Below are 26707 nucleotides of genomic sequence, written 5' to 3'. Positions count from 1 at the left end.
AAATCACACACTGAGGTCCACTGGTTGTAATATTGCAGTAGGCTCCCTCGCGGTAAAATACATTTAACTGTTCATAAGAACGGAAAGAAAAGTTGCACCCGCAAGTTTTGAAATTTGTATCTCATCGTCAAAACCATCTGGGAAAGAACTCTCAGGACAAAGGTCGTGAATTCCCATCTTCTATTTCAGATGAGATCAGTGTGTTCCGGGTGATCTATATGGACATGGACGACGCCTTTCAGTTTCAAAGGTTTACAAAGCTACAGTAATCAAGACAAGTGGGACTAACGTAAGAACAGCCCTATCCATGCATTTTGTAGAACTGAGATCTCAGAAGTAAACCCGAATACTTATGGTCAAATGATATTCAACAAGAAGTAAAAACAACCCTGTCAGGGAAAAATGGTTGAACAAATTAATGCTAGGATAACCAAATATTCACATACAAAAGATGAACATGACCCCTACCTCAACCACACACAAAATGTCACTTAAACCAGTAAGGGCTGGGAAAATGACACAGAAGTTAGCAGCATACACTGCTCTTACAGAGGACCTGAGTTCAGTGCTCAGCATCTCCCAACTACCTCCAGTTCCAGAAGACCCAATGTCCTCTCCTAGATACACAGACATACACATATATACGTATTAAAAAATAAAATAAATATTTGTAAAACAGTTAACTCAAACTATAACAAAAAAAGTTCAAAAATGCATCTAAATATTAGAACAAAGCAGAAGACAACACTCAAGAAAATGTAGACCAGGCTGGACAGTGGTGGCACACGCCTTTGATCTCAGCACTTGGGAAGCAGAGGCAGATAGATGTCTGTGAGTTTGAGGTCAGCCTTGTCTACAAAGAGAGTTCCAGGACAGCCAGGGCTACACAGAGAAACCCTGCCAGGAAGGAAGGAAGGGAGGGAGGGAGGGAGGGAGGGAGGGAGGGAGGGAGGGAAGGAAGGAAGGAAGAAAGAAGAGGGGGGAGGGAGGGAGGGAAAGAGAGAGGGAGGGAGGGAAGGAAGGAAGAAAGAAGAGAGGGAGGGAGGGAGGGGGAAGGAAGGAAGGAAGGAAGGAAGGAAGGAAGGGAATATAGATGGAATCCCCTCCAATCTTGGGTTAGTGGATGACTTTCTAAATACGACATCCAAGATACAAGTGATCGTAAGTGGTGGAGCTTTACCAAAACTTAAAACTTCCTGCTCCAAAGTACAGCATCAAGAGAGGGGAGAGACGGGTACAAATGCAGAGAAAACATCTGCAAATCCTGCGTGCTGTGAGAGACCTGTATTTGGGATATTGAAAGAATGCTTAGTCTTCGTTAATAAAAAGCCAACAATTTTAACATAGGCAGAGGATGTAAATAGACATCTCAGCAAAGGCATATGAATGACACATGAGAAGTTTGTCATCATTAGTCACTGGAGAAATGTCAATCGGAACCACAATGACTAAAAAAGAAATTATCCAAGTAGTGACAATATTGGCAATGATGTAGATGAATTAGAGCCCTTGTAGACTACTGGGAAAAAGTCTAATACGGTGCCTCCACTTCATTAGAGTTCCTTAAAAGAAAGGTAAACACACAGTTACTGTGCCATCACTCAGTTACTCACTGGTAGGTACAGACCCCAAAAATGTGAAAAGCAGAAGTTCACATTTAAAAATTATACATGAGTGTTCAGTCGCTCAAGAGCAGAAATAAGCCATGTATCTATCCATCAACTAATGAATGTATAAATAAAATGTATTTACCTATATAGTGAAATATTATTGGCAATAAGAAGAAAAAATATGGACAGGTATTACAATGTGAACTCTCAAAAGCATTGTGCTAAGTGAAAATAATTAGTTGCAAAAAAAAAAAAAAAGAACTCCTTTATATTATATGATTGCACTTACCAGAAACGCCCAGAATAGAGAAATCTATGGAGACAGAAAGTAGATTTGAGAGGGCCTGATGGGGCCACAGCTAATTGATAAAAGGTTCTTGGGGAAAATGTCTTACAGTTAGATTATAATGGTGACTATATAACTCTGGAAGTATGCCTTCAATGAGAGGAGTAACGGTACATGAATTACACCTTATCAAGCAATTAAAAGCCAAACTAAACAGAGAAACTACAATGACAGTTATATAGAAGCAAAATTGACAATGTCTCCTTTTTCACTTGGTGCAAGTGTGACTTTGAAAAAAAAAAAGGTGAGAAGAAATCTACTCACCAAGACCAGAAGCACAGTATCTCACTGCTGTTACTGAAAATGATAAAAAACCCTGGTGCTCTCTGAGATCTGGGAAAAAGAACCACAGATGTCTCAGCAGGGGTCCCTTCTAAAGTCACGTGACTTCTAAAGAAGCACCCACTGGGTCTGAAGTCATTGGGGTGTTAACTGTGGGGCTGTGTGGTTTAACACCAGATAGGAACATATGGCCAGTGGCCTCACTATCAAGACCACTTCCTCGGCTCCGACAGAGAGCTCAAGACTTTCTACTAGAAACCAAGTCAGCACTGTCCTCCCAAGACTGGCCATATGTTCAGTCTGTTTTAAGAAAGCAACATATCCCATGTTGGGACAAAACAACCTGACTCTTGCTGTCCTTCAAACCAAGGCAGGAACTTGTGTCCATAAATCTTCCTCTGGACCTCCACTTGTATTTTTCTTATCAATACTTATAACCCCAGAAAATAGCTAAAAAGAAACATGTCTGGTGATCAATTTTAGGACTTTTTTTTTAACTCCAAGTTGTGTGTGTGTGTGTGTGTGTGTGTGTGTGTGTGTACATGTGTATGCATATGTGTGAAGAGACCAGAGGTTGACACTGGGCTTCTTTCTCATGCACTTCCCACTGTTCTTTGAGACAGGGTCTCTCACTAACCTTGGAGCCAGTACAGCAAGATCTCCATCTCTTGGCTTTCCAGTTCTGGCATTGCAGGCACACACTGTTGCACTCAGATTGTTCTGTAGGTTCTAGGAGTCCTCAGCAGGGGTCCCTTCTAATACTCGGGTCCTCGTGTTTATGTGGCAAGCACTTGACCTACTGGCACCGAAAACTCTGATTTTTTTTTTAAATTCACCTATTTATTTTACATCCCCGCTGCAGCCTCCCCCCACCCTCCACTTCTAATCCCTCTCCTCCATTCCCCTCTCCCCACTCCCAATCCCCTCCTCTTCCATCTCTGTCCAGGAAAGGGCAGGTGTCCTATGAGTATCAATAAAACATGGTATATTAAGTTGCAATAAGACTAAGCACCTCCCCATGTATTAAGGCTGGGCAAGGAGACCCAGTATAAGAAGTAGGGTCCAAAAGCCTGTAAAAGAGTCGGAGACTCTTAGGAGTCCCACAAGAGGACCAAGCTACACAACTGTAACATATATGCAGAGTACCTAGGTCAGTCTCGTGGAGGCTCTCTGGTTGTTGGCTCAGACTCTGTGGACCCCTATGAACCCAGCTTAGTTGGTTGTGCGAGCCTTCCCGTGGTGTCTTTGACCCTTCTGGCTCCCTATACTCCTTTCTCCCCAGGATTCCTGAGCTCTGCCTAATGTTTGGCTGTGGGTCTCTGCACCTGCTTCCAACAGCTGCTAGATGACGCCTCTCTGATAACTATCTGGTCACAGGAGAAGACCATTTCAGGGTACTTATCTATTACCTCCAGGAGTCTAACCTGGGGTCCTCCCCCATAAGACTCCTGGGAGATTCCCCTGCATCAGACTTCCACCGGACCCCAAAATGGCCCCACCCCAGCAGTCCTGCTCAGCACTCTTCTCCTCACCTCCCACCTGCCCCCCTCAACCTGATCGCTCATGCAAAACTCTGATTTTCAGGTTTTCAAAGAGTTTCTACTAATGGATACTGACGATAATATTGCCGGTGATGAAACTATCCCAACTGAGTCATTTCTAGTCCCTTCTTCGGAACTACATTCTATTGGCAACAAGGTTCTCTTCCCCTCAGCTGTTGGGTAGGAGGACACACGTGGCCCTCTGCACCCTGCATCACTAACACAGTCAAACATGCGCATCCCACCCCCGCCCCGTGATGAGGGATCGCGTGAGCTTTCCTCTATTTTAGTTTCATTTTCCAACTCCACACCTAGATATCTGAAAGAGAAGAAATGAAACCACATCCTTTGTACTCTCATATATAGGTGGAAAGAAACAAAACCAGAGTTCCCTGCTGATTGATGTGGGGTGAGCCACAATGAAGAACTTCTGTGCTCCCCGGGTGTCTTCTCTTGCCACTGTCGTTTTCCTCCTGCTAATTCCTGAAGGTAAGGCAGACACACGGCGTTCCTATCGCAACCATGACGGAGCCGATTTTGTGATGCTTTAACAATGGTGCCTTATTTATAACCGATAGAATTCCCAAAGCCTGGGAGCGTTTAGCATTCGTTTTTGAAATATATTTATTTTAGAAGAAAAAAATATGTATTTGTAATTTCTTTCCAAAAATTGGCAAAAAACGATTGGTAATTGCTGCCAACTTACAGCTTGCATTTTGCTTTAAAAGACAACGTGGAAATAAGCAAACAAATGAATGAGATGCTCTTGAGTTGGGAAACCAAGCTCTAGATTTCAAGAAAGGAAGTAGTGGTAGGGCTTCCCGTTCTCTCTCCAAATCTGTCCAGACAGCTTTGAAGAGAGTAGAGCTGAGTCAGAGCGAGACAGCAGAAGCCGGTGAGGACCGGTAGGTAGGTGCTTCTCACTATTGAAGCGTTTCCCTGGCAAGTCCTCCAGACCCTGAGGCAGACCTCTCACTGACTCTTTTGGAGAGCTGCTCTCCGGCTGCTCCTTCCACGTAGTAAGTAGTAACCAATATTCCTGTGTGAGCCAACGCACCATTGCACCCATGGGAATGCCGTTGCATTTCTTGCCCTGCTACTGCAAAAAACAACTTCTGAGGGGTTCTCCATGTTCCTTAGAGAACCTGCTAGGAAGCTTGGCAAGGGGGTAAAATGGCTAGCAAATACAGAGGCAGCCATGATTTCTCCCAGGACCCATAAGCTTTTAGAGGTAGAAGTGATGGGCAGGAATTTCAAAAGAAGTTCTTGTGTCAACCTTATACCCAACAATGAAAAGAAATTTTAAAACAAGGTGGGAAGGTATTTGGGACCAAAAGTGGACACATGACTTGTACAGCACAGCCCACAGGGACCCAGCCATGTCAAATCTCCCCAAACCATGAGAGTAGAGCAGATTTTCTTTTTCTTTCTTTCTTTATAGTTGGATTTTGTATTTTTTTAAATCCAATTATATATATATTCTTCAAGGGAAACCATAAGAGCAGCTTTTTTCTATTACATTTTGTTTTCTGTGTTCAGAAGGAGCTGTGTGACCAAAAAAAAAGGGGAAAGAAAGCAGTGCTTTGTATTCAGGACTAGTCAGAATAATCTAGAAGACTTTTTCAAAACAAAGTCTGAATGTCATCATAGCTCCTGCCTCAGAAATTCTACTAAATCTGATTCTGAATGGGGAGGAGTAGTTGCTAGTGTTTCAAAGCTTCCTGCTTATGTTAGTCCTATCCCAAACCTTTGGAAGTCCAGTTAGTGGCAGACCTGGCCTTATGCTCAGGCTGACATGAGCTCAGGCACAGAGCTCTACAAAAGAGAAAGTTCTCGAATTCATGACTCCTGGTGTCCACAGACTCTCCTTTGTAGTCTAGCTCTGTAAGAGTCACCCCAGGGAAACTTGGGATGTGACCAATGTTCTTTTGGTTCTAAGTCTATTTCTAGAGCCTAAAATTCTGCCTTCCCTATTCCCTCACAGAAAGTGGGCCATGTACCCTCTTTTCCAGCCCCTCACCCTCCTCAGCCTGATGAGAAGTTCCAGGCCTACCACTGACACTTAAGAATTCGGCAATTAGTTTGACTTATCTGTGGACTAAGAGAGGTCGATCCCTACTCAAGAAACCATAACTCTCCACCAACAGTCAGAAGTATTTGAGAATCCAAGAATATCTTGTATAGAAGTTGCAAAACTGCAGCTTGCCACAAGGGCACGGGGTCCTTTCCACTGTCACACATGCTCACCTTGTGCCTGTGTGTCTCTCTGTCCCCTGACGGTGTCTATCATCCTGGTCCAGCTCATGCAAGTTTTAATAAAGTGGACTGTTTACTTACACACCTCCACTCCTTTTCACTCTACCCATTAAACTCATCTGTGAAGGGTGTAAACTAAACTGTATTTGGTCTGAGGATTGAAGCAGAGCCTCAGGGGAGACCAGTGTTACTCTCTCCTCTTGTGAATGAGAGTGGTGCTCTTTTTTTTTTTTTTTTTTTTTTTTTTTGGTTTTTGTTTGTTTGTTTGTTTTTCAAGACAGGGTTTCTCTGTAGCTTTCAGCCTTTCCTGGAACTCACTCTATAGACCAGGCTGGCCTCGGACTCACAGAGATCCACCTGCCTCTGCCTCCCCAGTGCTGGGATTAAAGGCATGTGCCACCACTGCCTAAAATCTCACAGGGACCGAAGTCTTCATGGAGGGTCACAGCTACGAGGTGCTAACATCAATGTGCATACTATGTTTTCACACAGCCTCTGCATGGAAACAGGGAGTGACGGGCTTCTACAATCCATTCCTATCCTGCTTCTCCAGAAGGGAGTGGGGGCAGTTAGGGTTGCATCAAGACAAGCATCCCTTCTAGCAACCGATAACCCCTCTGCCCTTGGCAAAGCCTGAGCTCTGAAGCCACAGTTGTGACAGGTTTCTAGCAGAATGGTCCCTGGAACACCAGTGGGCTACTGTGGATGTGAGCCCCAAGGACCAAGACTTAGGGTCAGACATCCGAAGGTCTACATAGAGAAAAAGAGGAGGGTAAACATAGGTCATACCAGATTCTCTCCAAATTCTAAAGGCATGCCTTGTCCCAGAAGTATGGCTTTCTTGAAGAGTTACTTAGAGTAGGCACTAACCTGAATTTCCCTTTTCTATTGAACAGGTGGCTGTGTAAGAATCATTGGAGGAGATACAGTGGTTCCTCATTCAAGACCTTACATGGTCCTACTTAAACTTAGAGGAAAAAGCATCTGTGCTGGCACTTTGATTGCAAAAGACTGGGTGTTGACTGCTGCCCATTGCACATCGTAAGTTTTGGGTGTTAAAGTTTTGTAGAAGTATTCTAATGAGGAGAAATAATAAAAAGACTACATCTCACTGACACACAGGAAAGTCACTTATATATAAATATTTTTTCATATAAATGAAATCCTTGACAAGTTGTGTTGATCTGAAAGGAAATTAACCCCAGATTTGTCACAAGGAGCCAAGGCAATGAGGATACAGCGTCTGCAAGCTCTGTCTGAAGGTCCCCACTATGAGGGAAAAAAAAGATCACTGGCTTGGAGGGCATAGGGAGGTGGAAGTGGATCTGGGAGGAAATAGGGATGAGCAGGAATGAACGTGATCAAACTACATTGTATCAAAGATTTTTTTTTTTAAGAAAAGAAAGATAATAAACAGGTTTGTTAAGTGGAAATAAAATCACTTTGGCTATTTTATAAAGGGGGGATCACTCCTGAGAATTAATAAGCTAGTGAACTGGGGTAAGGCAAAAATACCAGTGGGCTGCTAGACTCCTGACCCTATGTGGGTCATTACATAGCGCCCACCTCTCCCAATTCTCTAGAGCATATTCCGGTTGTTGGGTGAAACCCATGTGGAGAAGGGTTTGCGGTCCTTCTCAGCCAAATGGCTTTTTCATCTGTCATCATGATGGCATTTTTTCTGGTGCCTAAGCTCCTGCCACAGTACTACGTGGGTGACATAACTTCCATCTAACTAAAATTACAAATTTACTTCTTTGGTCATGCACCAGAGTCCTCGTAGCTACGTGTGACTCATGGTTTGGGATCCATGCAATTTACAAACCGTAGTATTATCAAAGCATGCTCTAGAATGTACCGTTGTGATGTCTTTAGTGAGACCAGCCTCAGCTGGTGCAATAGAGAAAAAAATCATGTGACTGTTGCTCGGTTTGGTGTATAATGGGTTGTGAATGACAAGAGCCATGAGCATGAGCGCATTAGGAAATGTCTGCACCCTGAGTGGCATGTACATAGGATTCCTTACCAAGCTGTCTGTTTCTGGAAGTTCCCCCACCCACCCACCCCCATCTGAGTTTGTCCTCTTGCAAAGAGATCAGGCAGAAATTGTTCTCCAGCCCCCACCTGCCTTTGTTTCCTGCCTCTGGATCTCCTGGGAGCTTTGCTTTTCAGGGATTTGCAGCCTAATCCTCTACCTCAGCTAATCAGGGAGAGGAAAGAGTCAAAACAAATCCAATGTGAACTTCTCTCATTTGATTTTCCCATAACCCTGTTATCTTGTTATAAATAAGCTGTTGGAGACGATAAGTGTGGTGGCTCAAATGTCATCTGTCCCCTCAAAAGTTCATTTGCTGGAAGTTTGGTCCCTAGGGTAACCACACTGAGAGGTAGACGGGACCTTTAAGAGATAGATCATGGAGGCTCCATTCTGGTAACAGGATGAATGTAGGCTTCAGGGTTGGCCAGTTACCGTGAAGGGTAGCTTGCTATAAATCAAGCTCAGTGTCTGGTCGCTCTCTTGCCTCCTCTGTCACTCAGCTGATCCTCTTCACACATCCTCATCTCTTCTGAGTACTTCTCCACCATGAGCTGACATGTCACATGACCCTCATTAGAAACCCAGCAGATGCTGACACCTAACTCTTGAACTACAAAACTGTGAGCCAAAGGAAACTTCTATTCTTTATAGCACACCCAGCCCTGGATATTTTGTTAAAGCTACATAAATCTAAAACAGTATGTTAACAGATTCATAAACACCTTACCCTTCAAGGCAGGCATATTCTTTCAAGCAACAAAATTTCTCCAAAAGCAACATTTACATCAATGGCATAATGAAACTGTTCGACACATATTATGACCAGTTCCTGATTAAACTAGTAACTAGTATTGTGTCTATTCCAGGGGGAAACGTTCTCAGGTCATCCTTGGAGCTCACTCTATAGACAAGGATGAGCCAGAAAAACAGATATTATCCATTAAGAAAGCATTCCCCTACCCATGTTTTGACCAGGATACACATGAGGGTGACCTGCAACTTTTACAGGTATGTACCTTTGGTTGTTGTTTCAGTCACAAAACCTTCGAAAGATTCACGACTTACATAAAGTATGTTCCTAGTTCCCCACCTGGTAAAAATAAGGGAGGCCCTCAGAGATAGGTAAGAAGTTCAAATTAAATACTCATTGTAGTTGGCATTTTCTTTGGGCCGACAACCAGCTCCCAAATAAAGACATGGAGACTTATTATTAATTATGAATGCTCGGTCTTAGCTTAGGCTCCTCCAACTAGCTCTTTAAACTTCATTTAACTGGTTTCTCTTCTTCTACTTTTTGCCTTGAGGCTTTTTTCCTTTCTTTCATTCTGTATGTCCTACTTTCCTGCTTCCTCCATGTCTGTCTGTCTGGCCCCTGGTGTCTCCCTGGCATCTCTTTTTCTTTCTTTTCCTGAACCCAAATTCCTCCCCCTACTTACTCTCCCTGACCAGAAGTCCCACCTATACCTCCCCCCTCACTATTGGTCATTCAGCTTTTTATTAGACCAGTCAGGTGCCTTAGACAGGCAAAGTAAAACAGAAGCACATTTTTACATAGTTAAACAAACATTCTACAACATAAATAAATGTAACATACCTTTGCATAGTCAAACAAATGCAACACTTCTTTGCTTAGTTAAACAAATATTCTGCAACAATTCATTTCATACGCTTAACTGTTTATGTTTGTCTTCCTACAGTTAAATGAAAAAGCAACCATTAACAAAAATGTGGCTATCCTTGCCCTGCCGAAAAAGGGAGGTGATGTGAAACCAGGAACCAGATGCCACGTTGCAGGATGGGGGAGAATTCAGAATAACTCACCTCCCTCTTCTACTCTGAGAGAAGTCAACATTACTGTCATAGACAGAAAAATCTGCAATGACGAAAAACACTATAATTTTAATCCTGTAATTGGACTAAATATGATTTGTGCAGGAAACCTCCATGGTGGGAAGGATTCATGCCAAGTAAGTGAAATGAGATAGAGTGTGTCAGCTCTGGAGCAAGGCACATGGGTGTAGACGGTGTGACTTATGTTTGGTCTTGTCAGGGCATTGGCTTCTACAGGTTCCTACTGTGTTTGTTTGTCTGTTTGTTGAGACAGGGAGTCTCACTATGTAGACCAGGCTACCCTGGAACTCACTATGTAGACCAGGCTGGACTGGAACTCATAGAGATCCACCAGCTTCTTCCTCCCCAGTGCTGGGATTAAAGGCCTGTACCACCACGCCCAGCCTTCCACTGTGCGTTTTGAAATTTGGTAGGATCTAGGTGAATAAAACAACACACTCAGCTCCAAAGAGTCAGTAAAACTAAAAATCCACTGCTAGGACCATGGATGACCTATACATTGACTTTGTTTCGTATGTTGAACAAAACAAATTGCTTAGAAGAAATGTTGAGATAGTTCTCAGTTTTCATGTTATCATATAGATACAAACAAGATAGATAAAATTCTAGAGTTCCTGGAGAGCCGTCGGTCTTTCCCACCTCACCACAACCCCAAAGTGCTCAACTGCCTTTGACATGGACATGTTTGAAATGCCAGGCATTCCCAAACCTGGCCAGGGACCCGGGACTAGAGTGAACAATTTCAGACATGACCCTCACCAGAGAATGTTTAAGCCTCCCTCCCAGCATCCCCAAAAACATGAGGGACAGGGCCTGATTAAAGACAAGAATTAAAAAGAACACTTTGCAAATTTTTAGACCCTCAGTTCTAGCTTGTTAGTTCTCGCCTTCCCACAAGACTCCAAAGAGTCTCCCGAGATGAGGCCAGAGTGTCTATCAACAGGGAAGGAGTCAGAGGACCTATGCCTTCTCTTCAGGATCAAGGTTGGCCAAATGCTGAGAAGAAATGGTACCTGTCCTTAGTGCCTTTCTTCTCTTAACCCTCCCTTACTCATTGCCTCCCACATCCTCCACTGAAGGCACCCAGGAACCTGGCTTTCCCTCCTGGGGATTTATATTCAACACCCTGAGACCACATCAGCATCTCAGGATGCCCCTCCCCTGGAACCAGCCCCTGTACCTGCAGAGGCTCAGCAGTGCTCCCCTGTTCTCTCAATGCCCTAGGCTGGCTGCTGAGGAATCCAGCCTATGGGGCTGAATCTGCACATTCCAGATGCTCTAACAAGGAGGGAGTGTATTTCAGCAGGGATGGCCACAGTTCTTATGTGATCTATTACTTCATACAGATATAAAGACAGCTTTTTCCTGAAAGGAGGATGTCAATTGTCTTTCTTTGGGAAAATAGTTACCTTCTAGAGGGACCAGAAAACATGGCAGTTACTCTTTACCTAAGGGTATCATCTGCATCTGCCTATTTCACTCCATGTTGAAAAAATAATCAAGAGAGATGGCTTTCTGGAAAAAGGCAACTGATCTTCAAATCAGTGGCCAAAATATGTAATGCAACTTTCATTGCTGTTTTCATTAATCTATACATATTAAAATATTGCTAAGCATCTTGATGTTTTAAGCAGTAATTTTCAGTGAAGTCAGGGCTGCTCTTCACACTAAGTGCTACAGAACTTCTTCATAACTCATACTGATCTCACCTCATCCCACCCCTCTTCTCTCCCCAGGGAGATTCTGGAAGCCCTCTGGTGTGTGACGGTATTTTCCGAGGCATCACAGCTTTTGGCCTTAAGGGGAAATGTGGAGATCCCCGAGGGCCTGGCATCTATACCTCTCTCTCAAAGAAACATCTCAGCTGGGTAATTAAGACTATGAAGGGCACAGTTTAGATGCGTGAATTTCATTTCATCTGCTGTCACTTCTACATCTAATCACAAATAAAATCAATTGAATGACTGCTGCAGGTGCTTCTCTTTTGCAATGTCCTTGGGCGGCTCTCCATCAGCAAAACCAAGAGTCAGAAGGCAATGACATGGACAATGAAGGAGGGAGATAAGAAAGCCAGGGCCACACCAGTGTCATCCATGTGTGCAGGGACAGGGGAGTTTCTCCCTGGACAATGCACTTCACTTTCAGCAGATCTGTCTGACAGTAAACACAGTGGAGGGCTCAGGCATTCTGAACTGCTCTGGAGTGTAGGGGTGAAAAGGAAAAAGCCTGGCTCCCACTCTCACACCTCCACACCACTACTCTTATTTATATGCAAGAAGTGAGAGGCCAAATATCAGAAATGACTCAAGGGTAGTTTCCCTAGGCCGATGTGCATTGGCTCTTGGCCTCTGGACTAAGATGAAGCATAGCATCAAAGGCTCAAGGAGAACAGAAATTGGAGTTCTAGAAGATATAAATGAAGTGCCTGGCCAGCCAAGAAAAGGATGTAACAGAAAGTCAGCATTGGTAGTTTTCATTTCAGCCTTGGGTTATCTAGGTGATCTCTTGGTTCCCCTTGTCTGTGAGCCTGGGTTGATGTCACCATCATGATGGTTACAGTGACTGCCATGTTCTCATAGGGATAGAGTAATGACTTGTGATCTAAACATTTTCTTGAAAGCAAAAATGCCCCAAGTTTGCTCAGCTTTTTTAATTTAGTGGACAGTCATCATCCCAGCGGCCATTTTGAAATGGAATCATGGGAACAAATTCTTTAATTTTCATATGAAGTGTTTTTATGTATTATGTAATTATGCATGTATGTATACACATACATACATAATTCCTGACGTATCCGAAAACACACACTAATAGTCAGCTTTTGAAGCCAGTGAAGAAGCAAAACTCAGGCTGATTAAAATGCTAGTCGCAGGCTTTCAGTGATGGTTGTCGACTAGATTCATAGGTCTATCCAGAATCGCCACTGCCCAGGACCCACCTCCAGAGATTCTGAGTTAATTAATATTGGTGGAACCCAGAACGTGGGATTCCTCACCTTAGCACCCCAACAAGGCTGATAACCCACAAGGATCAGACTCCTTGAACTACAAAATAAAGTTGCTATTAGAGGGGTTCCGGGCTGATATTTTCGACATCTTATAATCTTTAATATGGATTTAGGATTTTAGTTACAATAAATAAACTATTATTTATTGAATTTCATTTTTTGAAACCAGAACATCTATATTATGACTGACTGAAATCCTCAAGGTCAAATGAATGCTGCAACAGCTGCCCTCATGGGTTTAGGTGTTGTCCCTTCATGGAATCCATGTCTGATTCTTCGATAGACAATTTTCAGGTGCCTCATCTGCCCAGTCCCGGTAGTGTTACGTCTCTTAGCCTGGGCACTCCACTTACACTTTGTCTTGCGCTTGGCCGGGTAGCCACACTTGCCACAGGTCGACTTCTGAAGGAGCTAGGCCTTAGAGCCGCAGCGGCAGCACAACGTGTGCGTCTCTTTGTGACACTTCCCAAAGGATGACGCTCCTTTCGTCACCTTGCTTCTGCTGCCGAGGCCAAAGAGACTGGAAAACCTGCATTCCATTTCTTAAATTGTTGACTCGAATCCTCGTGCATTGCTAGTTGAAGTACAAATGTGCCTTTCTTACTGGAAAAGTCACTGGTGTCTGTTGAAGATGAAGCTGATATATTTATAATTTAGCAATTCCACTCTTGAGTATATATTAAACTGAAATGAGTGTTTTGTCCACCAAAGATATGTTCAGTAATGTACATACCAGATTAATTACTAAAACCCCAAACTGCAAATAATTTAAATATCCATTTCTAGTAAATAAACAAGTTTATACTCACAGGGTAAAAATGATGTAGCAGGAATCTTAAAAGTACTTATTAATAAAATCAAACCTGAGGCCAGTTATTGGGATGAATGCTGGAAGATCAGAGAAGCAGAACAAGCCACAGCTATCTCACCTTGCCAGTTCCTCAGCTGATCCTGTTTTCTCAGACTGGAAGCCTCTGAGTCCTCATTCAGAATGGATCTCAGCTGAACTGCTATTCAAAGCCTGAAAGATTAACCAGCCAAATGCTTCTAGTTTCTGGTCTTCACACCTTATATAGTTTTCCGTGGTGGTATTGTGTCCCCCAAAATATTGTGCACCCTAATAAACTTACCTGGGGTCAGAGAACAGGACAGCCACTAGATACAGAGACTGGAAAATGGTGGCACTCATGCATTCCAGGGGCAGAAATCCCTCTGAATCTCTGGGTTCAAGGCCACATTGGAAACAGCCAGGCATAGAGACACATGCCTTTAATCCCAAGAAGTGAGCCTTTAATCCCAGGGAGTGATGGTAGAAAACAGAAAGGTATATAAGGTGTGAAGACCAGAAACTAGAAGCATTTGGCTGCTTAAGCTTTTAGGCTTTTGAGCAACATTTCAGCTGAGATTCATTCTGAATGAGGACTTAGAGGCTTCCAGTCTGAGGAAATGGGATCAGCTGAGGAACTGGCAAGGTGAGGAAGCTGTGGCTTGTTCTGCTTCTCTGATTTTCCAGCATGCACCCCAATAACTGGCCTCAGGTTTAATTTTATTAATAGGAACTTTTAAGATTCATGCTACACCTTTTTACTTTCTGCCATCACTCCCTGGGATTAAAGGCTCGCTTTCTGGAATTAAAGGCGTGAGTCACCTTGCTTGGCTGTAACCTTGAACAGATGGATCTCTGCCTCTGGAATGCTAGGGTTAAAGGCGTGTGCTACCACTGCCTATCTTCTATGTTTAATATTGTGGCTGTTCTGTCTCTGACCCCAGGTAAGTTTATTAGGGTCACACAATATTTTGGGGAACACACTACCACCACAGTATAGCAGTGAAAAGAACGCTGTAGTCTCATGTAACACACATGTTTATTGCATGATTCTACCTAGCTGGAGGTAGGCACAAGTAAAGACCAGTCCATCATGCTATAAACCAGAATTCAGAGATTGTTCACTGACAGTATGCTCAGAGATCCTTTTAGGAAACCATTAGTTCACATCCTAACCTGGATAGAACTTACTGTTATCTATTCATGAACTAAGAAGTTTGTCCACCTATCCACTAAGAATTTATACACGTGAAGCTTTGCGTTACAAAATTCAAAAAGTGGTTGTAGTCAGGGCTTCTGTTTTGCATGTTATCTAGACTTGTTCTAATTTCTTTATTAAAAATCATATCCCAAACTTTCTGCTAAAATTAATATCAGATAGAAATACATTGGTGTTTTTCTTAAGTGAGGCCCCTTTGGTCACATACCAATATTGATTGTAGAAATGACCTTTGATCATGACAATGTTATAAGACTGTTAAAGCGTGCTGGGCAGTGGTGGCGCACACCTTTAATCCCAGCATTCAGGAGGCAGAGCCAGGCAGATCTCTGTGAGGTCGAGTCCAGCCTGGTCTACAGAACGAGATCCAGGACAATCAAGAGAGAGTGACAGAGATAGACACAGAGAAGAGAAAACAAACATTGTGTGCAGGGAAAAAAAAGGGAAGAAAAGAGCAAGAATTCCAAAAGACAAGCAAAGCCCAACGCTGGAGCCATACAGAAGACACGCAGAGGTCGCCAGAAGCTGCTGGCTGGCTTTCTCCCCTGGCTTGCCTCAGTCTGCTTTCCTATAAAACCAGGCTTGGTGGTGGCGACACCCACAGTGAGCCTCCACAACAGTCATCAATCAAGAAAATGCCCTACAGGCTTGCCTGCAGAACAATCTGATGGAGACAATTCCTCAAGTGAGGCTCCCTCTCCTCAGATGACTCTAGCTTGTGTCAAATTCACACACACACACACACACACACACACACACACACACACACACAGAGAGAGAGAGAGAGAGAGAGAGAGAGAGAGAGAGAGAGAGAGAGAGAGAGAGTACAATGACCTGCTGTAAGTGACCGCCTGTTGCTGTCTTGGCCTCTTGCATCTTTTGCCCTAGGATGGCACAGTGGGAAAATCCTTATCCGATGCCGGGCTATCAGCACGCTCTTGGACTTCCCAGCCTCCGAAACCCTGAGCTAAACTAATGTCCAGTGATCTAAGTTCCGCTGTCTTAGGCCTTCTGTTACAGCAGCAGGAAACAAAGACTGGAGGAAAGCAGGCAGGAGAGCTAAGTTTGCTTACCACAGCGCACAGCGTCTGGCGGGAGCCTGGCAGGGGCTTTTCAGATCTGTAAGTTATAGCAGCAGTGCACTGAGTTTGAACCAATGGCAGGAAAGGAACTCAAAAAGGAGAGATGGGAAAGACAGCTGGAAATACGACGGAAGGACTTAGAACAGCCAGGTACGAAAAGAACTGTATCGAACTCGTTTTTACTAAAACTGTGAAAAATGAATCTGGAAAGAGGAAAGAACAGAAGACAGAGGAGGAGGAGAGAGGGAGAGGGAGACAGAAGAAAGCCGGACCGTCTCTGGACTGTGGGGTGGGAAGAAGTACAGAGACGCCAGCCTGAGAAGAATCGGGCGAGGAAGAGCCGAGCATCACAACTTCCGATCCCCACGACCTAATGGAGAAGGAAAGGCCGCCGCACTGTTCTCAGCTAAGACTGGCTGGGTCACGGGTGCTTCTTCCACACACAAGCTGTCCCATGCGCCAGGATCTCGTCTGGACTCGGGGCCAGGTGCAGCGCCCTGCCTCTGTGACCCGTGGGAGAAAGAGGATGCGCCAAGTTACAAGGGTGGCTGATGAAAACTAAGTAACCTGAGCCAGGACCAGCATCCCTCCCAGAGTACAGGGTTCCCTGCACCCTCCAAGTTCACCATCCGGGCCTTTCACCCAGCATCTGAGGCTAACTAAGTTTCTTCTCCAATGCTTGTTCCACGCCCCCCCCCACCCCTACTCATCCCTACCCTCTCTCACCTCCCACCCAACCCTACCCACCCCACCCCCCCACCCCCCGCTCCCACCCCGCCACCCTGACCCGTGCCTTGTGGCTATCATAAGAAATGCCCACAATCTGGGTGGTTACGCACCAGAAACTGACTTCTCCCACAGGCTGAGGCTGAAGTGTGAAGTCTAGGGTGGGTGGGACGGCGTGCCCAAAGGTCTCATCCTTGCCACTTTCGGTTCCTGACAGCTGCAGCCATTCTTTGATTTGTGCCCACACCATTCCAGCCCGCCTCTGTGAGCACACTGACTTCTCTGTGTCTGCTCTCGGATTTTCTTCCGAGTCACAGGATACCTTGACATTGGATTTAGGCCTACCTGCATAACCTGAGACAGCTCCTCCCAAGAACCTGGAACTCATCACATCATGGAAAACCCTTTGTCCACAGAAGGTCACAGTCACAGCCTACAGAGATTTCACAAGGTGCCTTTAAAGGAACGGAGCTTCAGCCCACACTCTTACCCCACTGTCATTGGTTTTATCTCTGCAGTCTCAAATACCCCCTTCCGGGTAGATTCCAAGAAATGGATCACATCAATGGACGCCGCTTAAGGCGAAGGGGTCCACCAACTCTTCCACAGCGCAAGTGCCAGACTTGCTTAAAGGATTCTGGAGCTTGTGGCTTCCCCTCTGCTCTTCTATTCATTATTCCCAAAGAATATTCTCAGTTATGATTGCTTTCTACAAGGTTGATAGATATTAAAAACGAGAACGGCATTTAATGGTCACATTAGTTGGGGAACTCTGGGTTAATATCAAAGTCAGCTCTTCACTTCAGAACTCATTTCATTTTAGGGCTGCTGTATGCATTGGGGCTGTTTGGAGGATGAGGCCAGAAGCTATAGTGGGCAGCATCATCCTCAGCTGACTCGCAGTCCTTTTGACTTTGGCATGACAATGTCCTCACCAGTGTCACCTGGAAAACACTTGGCAAACCTAGCCTAACCCAACAGTGGCCTTAACAATCAAAACCTTGGGCCAAAACAAACAAAGGAAACTCCATGAAAGAGGCTAGGGGTAGGAGGATGTGAAGGATTGCAAGGCCAGGTGAGATTTGAGTGGGGAGGTGTTTGGTGTACAACTGACTCCAAACTCGGGAAGGGGTCACCTTGTCACAAAAGTGGGGTTTCTTAGTAGTCCTTTGAGAGTGGGACTCTGAGACATGACATCATCTTGTCCTGTGGTACAAGGTCTTCAGCACAAAGGAGTGTGGATGCACCGATCGGATCCTGGAAGAGACATAACCTAGGTCCTAGACCCTTGGGAGTCTTGTTGTACCTACATATCACTCCCCTCCCTGAACACAACACACACACACCTACACACACACACACACACACACACAGAGAGAGAGAGAGAGAGACAGAGACAGAGACAGAGACAGAGACAGACAGACACACACCATACACACACACACACACACACACACACACACACAACACATGCCACTATATGGTACTCCAAGGGGGGACATGGAACTGGTTCTTTAAGTGCTTTACATGAAATTATGTTCACAGAATAATGCAGCCCCTTAATTTATGAATGAATAAAATGATGTAGAAATAGTAAGCATCTCACACAAGGTCACACCATGAGTTAACAGCAGAGCCAGATCTAAGACCAGTTCAATGCTCCAACATTAGGCCAAACTCCAAAGGAAAATCTCATTTTCTATTGCAGGCCATTATCTTTTTATTTTTCATTTAAAACTTTAAGAAAATGCAACTTGATATAGTTGCTTTTAAATGACATAGAACCAGGGCAGGAGAGAAGGCTTGGCAGCCAAGAGCACACACTAACTAAACTACTCTTGCAGAGGACCTGAGTTCCATTCCCATCACCCATGTCAGCTAGCTCACAACAGCCTGTAACTCCAGCTCCAGAGCGTCTAACACCCTATTCTGAACTCTGGGAGCACCTGCACTCATATATGAATATACTCATCCACATCGATACATAATTTAAAACAAATATTTAAAAAATAAACAAAAAGGTATATAGGATCTTACACTAAAGCTTTTCAGTCATTTTATTCTATTCTCATTTTGATAGTCTAATTCTACTGATATATTTATGCCGTTTATTTTGACCACCCTAAAATATGTGCAAGAGAGTTGTCTTTTTAAAGAAGTAGGAAATTAAATTACTTTAGAACTAGGAAATTTTTAGCTGGGGAATAGCACACTTGCCCAGCATACGCCAAGCTCTGGTTTGATCCCAAGTACAGCAAGAAAGAAGAAACGGAGGAAAAGAGGGATGGAGGGAGGGAGGGAGGAAGAGAGGGAGAAGAAATTCTGTACACATAATCAACACACAAACTCAATTTTAACAATTTTAGAATGTCGCTTTAAGATAAAGCCACGCCGGGCAGTGGTGGCACACGCCTTTAATCCCAGCACTCGGGAGGCAGAGCCAGGTGGATCTCTGTGAGTTCGAGGCCAGCCTGGTCTACAGAGCAAGATCCAGGAAAGGTGCAAAGCTACACAGAGAAACCCTGTCTTGAAAAAAAAGAAAAAAGATAAAGCCACAAAGAAGGAATGTAAAATAGACCCTCTCTTGGGGCTGGACAGATGGTTCAGCAGTTAAATCTGTACACTATTCCTATGCCACTGAGCACTCCTTGTTGAGCGGTTTACAAACACCTGTAGCTCCAGGGGCATCCAATGCTTCTACCACACCCCCAGAACACCTTCACCCACAGGTGTACACACCCAAACACACACAAGCATAATACAAAGTTTTTCGCCAGGCGGTGGTGGCACACGCCTTTAATTCCAGCACTCGGGAGGCAGAGCCAGGTGAATCTTTGTGAGTTAGAGTCCAGCCTGGTCTACAGAGTGAGATCCAGGACAGGCTCCAAAGCTACACAGAGAAACCCTGTCTCGAAAAAACAAAACAAAAAAAAAAAACAGTTTTTCAAGTGATTTCCTTTTTTAAAAAGTGATATTAAATAGTCTCACTCTCACACTTCTCCAAGTCTTTTTGCTACTATCCTTCTTCAAGTTCTTATAAGAAGAAATATTAAATATTTGCAGTGTTAGATACATACAGAAAATTGTCACTTAGAGAAGCCTCTTGTCAAAAAGTTAAACACTCCCATTGACTTCTGCCACAAAGTTCCAGGAACAAGAATCTTTAAAAAGTTCACTTCTAACTTAAAATAATGCTTTTTAATCCACGCTCAGGATGATGTCTTTATTATATTCTCAATAGATATAATGAGCAATGGAAATGACTTTTTACCCACTGTGTGTTGAAAAGGAAAAGGAAAGAAGAAAAAAGAAGAATGGAATAGCAAAGAGGGAAAATCCCATATATTTTCCAAAGCAAGGTTTGAAAGCTAACTTGACTTAAATTGAAGAGAAAGTTCTGGAAAAATGACACGTGGCACGAAAGCAGCAGTGTTCTTGAAGCCCTTTTCAGAGCACACCAGTGACAGTCCTCACTCACTAGGTAGAGGGAAATGACACCTTTACCTCAGACAAAGGTATTCTTTACGGGGAGGTTGTGGCTTTAAATTCTAAGAACACTGTTGCTGCAAGTTCTGTTTTTTACATACAAGTGTCATCAATGACACTACATATTGATCCTTTGCTCTGGACCAAAAAAGCCACGTCAAAGACAGGTCTCACCAGCAAACTAGACAGTTACTTACACCTGGTTGTCTTTTTAATGTAAAAAAACTAACTTTTTGAGAATTTATACATTGTATTTTGATTGTGTTCACCCCCCACTCCTCGCCTAACTCCCCTCAGACCCTCTCCCTCATCTTCCCTTCACCTCCCAAATTTCTGTCATCTTTTTAAAAACTACCTCCTGAGTCCAATCCATGATACCCTCATACTCACGAGTGTGGGACCATCTGATGATCACCACACCCTTAAAAATCAAAAATGGACTCTCCCTCCTCCCGGGAGCTATGTAGCTATGACTGTCAATAGTGTTCCGCTGACTTGAGCTCATGCAGGCTTTGCTCAGGCAACCACAGCTGTGAGTCCATAAGCACAGCGGGACTGTCATCTACAGAAGACAGCATCTCTCCAGAAACTGACTAAAGCGCGCACACATTCAAGGAAGAGGAACCTGGACACTTCTAAGAGATGTGCAAGTATGGTCAAACTTAGAAGCATTCATCTCTGTGTTCAGAGGTGGGGTAGCTGTCAGATTTCTCCTTTATTGATGAGGAAATCAAAGAACCAGGCCTTCATCAGAGCTTTCCTACTTTATGCAGCATACTTTGCTGTGGTGTGTGGCATTTACTCACCAAAGAACTCACCCAACAGCCTGGGGCAGGCCCACAGAGCCACAACACTCTTGGGAGCACCTTGGCCTGTTGCAATCTCCTTTGTCTTAGGTAGCCAGATGAGGGAGCAAATCTATAATGAGGACCACAAAACCCTGAATGCTAGCAATTTCTGGTGCATGATGAATGTGCCTACACTGGTTCTAGACTCTATGTTCTGTTCTCTTCACTCTCCAGCCAGCCACATGAGGACTGGGTATTTTTAGAAATTATATCTATCCTAAGAAAGCTTATCCTAACTCATCCAAAGACCGAGAAAACAAATGGGCTCCAGTGCAATGAAGCAGGGGATTTAAATCGTGGCCACTGGCCAGGGATAGCCAGTTGCTCTCAAGTTTTGGAGTCAAACTGTGATGAGAAAAAAAAAAGCAGAGAAGGAAGAGATGGAGGGAGGAGGGGAAAGAAGGAGGAAGAGAGAAGAAACAAAATAGATTAACTTTGGACTCACCGATAGATTTTACAAAAAAAAAAAAAAATTCATAAGAATTGGAATTCCTTTTGGACTCAGAAGGGAAGGAAAGGTGGGATCCTACATTCTGTCATAAATTGTTTTCATAAGATTCTAGATGTGGGATGAAGAGGAAGCTTCCCTGTGAGTGTGTGCTTGGGGTCTGAATGTTCTTCTCAGTATTTACGTCCAAAACCCGTAGGTGTCCATCCTTCAATCCTCCTCCAACGGCAAGGACCTCAGATCACCAGGGACACCACTCCGTGGCCTGTAAAGTTCCAGGTAAGAACATAGACAAGTGAGCCCTGGAGAAAGCAAGGTCACCTGGATGATGTACACAGAAGTCGGCAGCCGCAGCAGCTCTCCTGGGTGAGGGCAGATACACCCCTCAGAAATTATTCCCCCCGGGATGAGAAACCACTGCTGTAAGGGAAGATGCCCAATAGAAGACATCCCTAAATGATGCTAATAATTGTCAGTCAGTGTTTTTAGCATATAATGGAAAAACTGCACGCAACACACCCATGCGGCAGAACTCTGCGGCTGGAGAAGCCCAGGGCTCTTCCAGGTTCTGTGCTAAAGGGTAGCCTCTACTTTGTGACCTGAGTCCTTGTCGTTCAGATAACAGTATGTTAAAGAAAACTGCACATGAGTACCTGTAAATTCAGATCTCAGGCATCTCGAATCCCAATACACTTCAGAAGAGCAATTATTTGCAAATAACTCTAATCAACTGAACATCAGGATTCATAGCTCATGTCTGTACTGATAACTGGGATGGCTAGTGACTTTAAAGAGTGCTTTAACAACTATTTTGGTTGGATTCATCTGCAAATCTTGTTGCTCATCCCAGGAGCTAACCTCACTTCTGCATATTACCTTCTGGGAGTCAGAATATTTACAGAGTAACAAACTGAGTTTATACTGAATGTTCTTCTATTGGTTACTATATAAAACCTTTCTGTGTTTTAACATACTTTACATCATCCCTATTTTTAATGGTTTTAACTTTTATTTATATGCATGTACATATGTATGTTTGTGCACACATGTGTGCCGGTATCTGAGGAGGCCAGAAGAAGGTGTTGTATTTTCTCGAACTGCAGTTACAGGAGCTGTGAGCTCTGTTGTGGGTCCTCTGCAGGAGCAGCAAGTGCTCTGAACTACTGAGCGTGTCTCCAGGCCCCGTGATTATCATTTTCACTAATCTCCTTATATTCCATCAATTGTGGTCCTGATGCTGGATTTACATATTTTTAATTTTATTTTAGTTTGGTTTGTGTAGCGTTAGTTGACATTTTTAAAGAGAAGTTGATTGTTTTGTTTGTTTTGTGTTTCATTTAGTGCTTGCTGTCATATAAACAAAATGTATCTTTTGTTTCTGACAAAAATCTTTAGGTAAATTACAAATTTCAAAATAATTTCAAAGCTAACATAACAGCTTTCCAAACAATTATAAGTTTTTGTTCTGTTTTGGTTTGGTTTTTGGTTTTTTGAGATGGGGTTTCACTGTGTAGCCCTAGCTGTCCTGGAACTCGCTCTGTAGACCAGGCTGACCTTGAACTCACAGAGATCTGCCTGGCTCTGCCTCCCAAGTGCTGGAATTAAAGGCATGCCACCACAGTCAGCTCAATTATAAATTTTTAAAGCAACACACACACACACACACACACACACACACACACACACACACACACATTATGTACTAGTGTGTTCCTGGCTGAAATTATTGGAAATTTAACATGTTACTTTATATCTAGCAAAATGTAATTGTGAAATAATCATGTGTTATTTATTTTGCACTTCTTGGCAAGAATGAGCTGTTCTGATGCTGTGTTACTCTAATTCTTTTCTTGTAAATTAATCATCTTTTAAATAGTTACATTTGCAACTTTTCTTACAAGTTTGAGTCCATTTTCTTTTTTCTTTTTTTTTTTTTTTTAGATGTATTTAGGTTATGTTATGTGCATGAGTGTTGTACCTGCATGTATGTACGTATGTATGTGTAACATATGTGTGTCTGGTGCCTCTGAGGGTAAGAAGAAAGGATCCCTGGTTCCCTGTGAACAAGAGATACAGGTGATTCTGAGAACCACATTAGTGCTGGAATCTAAGCCCAGGTCCTTCGGAAGAGCCGGGCAGTGGTGGCACATGCCTTTAATCCCAGCACTCGGGAGAGAGAAGCAGGTGGATCTCTGTGAGTTCGAGGCCAGCCTAGTCTACAAAGTGAATTCCACAACAGCCAGGACTGTTACACAGAGAAATCCTGTCTGGAAATTAATTAATTAATTAATAAAATAAGAGAACTATGGAAAGACCCATTAGGACATTTCCAAACACAGATAAAAATCCCTTGGGACACTAAACTTAATAGAAGAGAAAATAGGAAGTACTCTTGAATGCATTGGCACCGGAGATCACTTCCTAAATATAACACCAGCAACACAGACACTGAGCACAACAATTAATAAATGGGACCTCTTGAAACTGAGAAACTTTTGCAGGGCAAAAGATATGGTCAATAAGACAAAAAGACAGCCTACAGAATGGGAAAAGATCTTCACCAACCCCACATCTGATAGAGGATTGATCTCCACAGTATATAAAGAACTCAAGAAATTAGACATCAAAATACCAAACAATCCAATTACAAAATGGGCTAGAGAGCTAAACAAAGAATTCACAAAACAAGAAACACAAATGGCTGAAAGACATTTAAAGAAATGCTCAACATCCTTAATCATCAGAGAAATGCAAATCAAAACGACTCTGAGACCTTACACCTGTCAGAATGGCTATGATCAAAAACACTAATTACAGTCAATGTTGGAGAGGATGTGGAGCGAAGGGAACACTCCTCCACTGTTGGTGGGAATGCAAACTTGTACAACCACTGTGGAAGTCAGTATGGCAGTTTCTCAGAAAATTGGAATCAAACTACCTCAAGACCCAGCCATACCACTCTTGGGCATATACCCAAGGAATACTCAATCATACCACAAAGATACATGCTCAACTATGTTCATAGCAGCATTATTCATAATAGCCAGAACCTGGAAACAACCTAGATGCCCATCAACTAAAGAATGGATAAAGAAAATGTGGTACATATACACAATGGAGTACTATGCAGCAGAGAAAAACAATGACAGCATGAAATTTGCAGGCAAATGGATGGGACTAGAAAAAAATCATCCTAAGTGAGGTAACCCAAACCCAGAAGGACAAACATGGTATGTACTTACTCATAAGTGGATTCTAGATAGAAAGCAAAGAACAATTAGACTGCAACCCACAGAGCCATAAGGATATATATATATATATGATATGGAGGACCTTAGGATGACTGTTGCTTATAATAAAATCTGGTTTTACTCAATTACTGAGCAACCCTCAATTAAACATCACAATATTAAGAGCTGCCAGCTTGGGTCATGTGGGATCAAGAATAATGGGCCTTAGCAGTTTGTGTTCCTGGAGTTGCATCCATGCCAATGGATACCCACATGCTCCAGAAAAGAATTTTACATCGCTGCTGCCATTGTTGCTGGTATAACAGTGGCAACCACTGCTATTACTGTTTCGGGGATTGCCATTTCATAACTGGTTACTACAGCTAGCACAGTGGAGACCCTGGCAGCAAAAGTAGCTACCACAGTGAATTAATCTTTCATTCTATTGGGCATGACAAATTGAAATCAATAGTTATATACATTTCAATTGGCCTTGAAAGCTATAAATTTACAAACTCAAGGTCCATTTGCTCTTAGGATACCATCTTACAAGGTCTCCAATTTGCAGTAAAACTCATTAAGGGAGGGAATGGAAAAAAAATCCCTTGGGTTAGAAGGATGGAGTAGTCAGCCTGTGTGAGTCTTTCCACAAATAAGCTAGGTTCACCCAGGCATGGTGGCACATATAGCTAATCCCAGCACTCAAGAGGCAGGGACAGGCTGATTTCTAAATTCGAGGCCAGTCAGGGCTACATAGTGAGACCCTGATGTTAGAAGAAAAACAAAGTGAATTAGATTTGTCTGCCAACATTTTAAATTTGGAATCAAAATAGATGCTTCTAACAGTTTTAATATTGTGCTAATAGTCATGAAAAAGACAAAATTAGACAATTACAAGATTCCCCTGGGTAATTTACATACAATATCTAGGAAATGATATTTCTCTCTTTCAAGAATATTTTGCATTAGTCCAGGAGCATGGCTTTAGTAGATTCTTGTTGTAACACCTTAAGCAGAATTTTTTTATTCACTTTTCTGACAGGTGTCTCCCTGTTAAGCTTCACTTACATTCTTAGTGTTAACCATGTTACCAATATGTAAAAAGAACTCAACACTCGCTGAATGTCTCAGAAAAATGCATGAGCCATGATGAAGACCCTACATCCTCCCACAGACTATGAACTCGGGGCTGGTCTGATGTTCTGTGAGGAGCAGAAACGAACTTCTACAATTATGAATGCAAATTCTCAACATCTGATGTCATCCTTTCTTCAATATTCAGGCACAACCCTAGCTAATATCTTGACTGACAGTGTAGGCTCTGGGACTAGGTTCCCTGGGTTTAAATCCTGACTTGGTCACTTGTTAATCATGTGATTTCATTCTAATGCCTCAGTTGGCTCCTCTGAGAAAAAAAATTGAAATAAGAATCCCCTATAACAAGAATTAAAACAAGATTGTGCCCACCAAGTATAAAGCACAGAGCAGCCCAAAACAGTTGCTGTGATTACAAGTTCATGTTCCTGTAGATAACAAAATCAGTCCTTAATGATGTCAACTGCAAAAATAGCATTTGCACAGAGCTGACCTGACCACACCAACCAAGGGATTTGAAGTTTGGCCTGAAAAATCCCAAGTTATAAATTTTCCAATTTACTTCTCAGCTACTTAACTGGTCTATAAACAGCTCTGAAATCTTATTGACTTAAATCTACCTTAATAAATATAATGCAGGGATGAATGCTAGTACTAAAAGCATCACATATTGAAACCAATTCTATAGTATCATAAGAAATAGTTCACACAACTTCCCTGGTTAAGAAGAAGCTGTTAAATCACATCAGTATGCTTGATGTCCTATGTCGTTGGCCTCACTTGGGAAATTAGAAACACAAATTATAACCCCCATAC

The 26707-nt window shown here is 43.1% G+C and overlaps 2 protein-coding genes and 1 pseudogene across 2 annotated transcripts in view; 1 reads left to right on the top strand and 2 right to left on the bottom strand.

The window, feature by feature from the left end:
- Positions 1-2598: 2598 nt before the first annotated feature.
- Positions 2599-13471, bottom strand: LOC118596153 (annotated as a pseudogene).
- Positions 4032-11889, top strand: Gzma (granzyme A). Its single transcript, XM_036207282.1, has 5 exons — positions 4032-4268; positions 6932-7076; positions 8940-9081; positions 9771-10040; positions 11661-11889. The coding sequence occupies exons 1-5, from the start codon at positions 4199-4201 to the stop codon at positions 11820-11822; spliced, it is 789 nt and encodes a 262-aa protein (XP_036063175.1). The 5' UTR covers positions 4032-4198; the 3' UTR covers positions 11823-11889.
- A 3008-nt stretch (positions 13472-16479) lies between the features above and the next one.
- Positions 16480-26707, bottom strand: part of Cdc20b (cell division cycle 20B) — a 34348-nt gene continuing 24120 nt past the window's right edge. The window contains 3 exon segments of the mRNA XM_036206915.1: positions 16480-16583; positions 21098-21190; positions 21708-21928. Coding sequence (XP_036062808.1) covers positions 16480-16583; positions 21098-21190; positions 21708-21928 — 418 coding nt within the window.

The sequence above is a fragment of the Onychomys torridus genome, chromosome 15 (genome assembly GCF_903995425.1).
Source record: "Onychomys torridus chromosome 15, mOncTor1.1, whole genome shotgun sequence".
Taxonomy (NCBI): Eukaryota; Metazoa; Chordata; class Mammalia; order Rodentia; family Cricetidae; genus Onychomys; species Onychomys torridus.
Note: the sequence above shows the minus strand (reverse complement) of the source record. Positions and strands in the feature narration are given on the sequence as shown.

What these genes read in the sequence shown, in the direction of transcription:
- Gzma (XM_036207282.1), top strand. Translation starts at nt 4,199, where the DNA reads ATGAAGAACTTCTGTGCTCCCCGGGTGTCTTCTCTTGCCACTGTCGTT. An exon ending in GTGACCTGCAACTTTTACAG is followed by an intron (nt 9,082 to 9,770) that starts GTATGTACCTTT and finishes GTCTTCCTACAG; the next exon opens with TTAAATGAAAAAGCAACCAT. An exon ending in GTGGGAAGGATTCATGCCAA is followed by an intron (nt 10,041 to 11,660) that starts GTAAGTGAAATG and finishes TTCTCTCCCCAG; the next exon opens with GGAGATTCTGGAAGCCCTCT.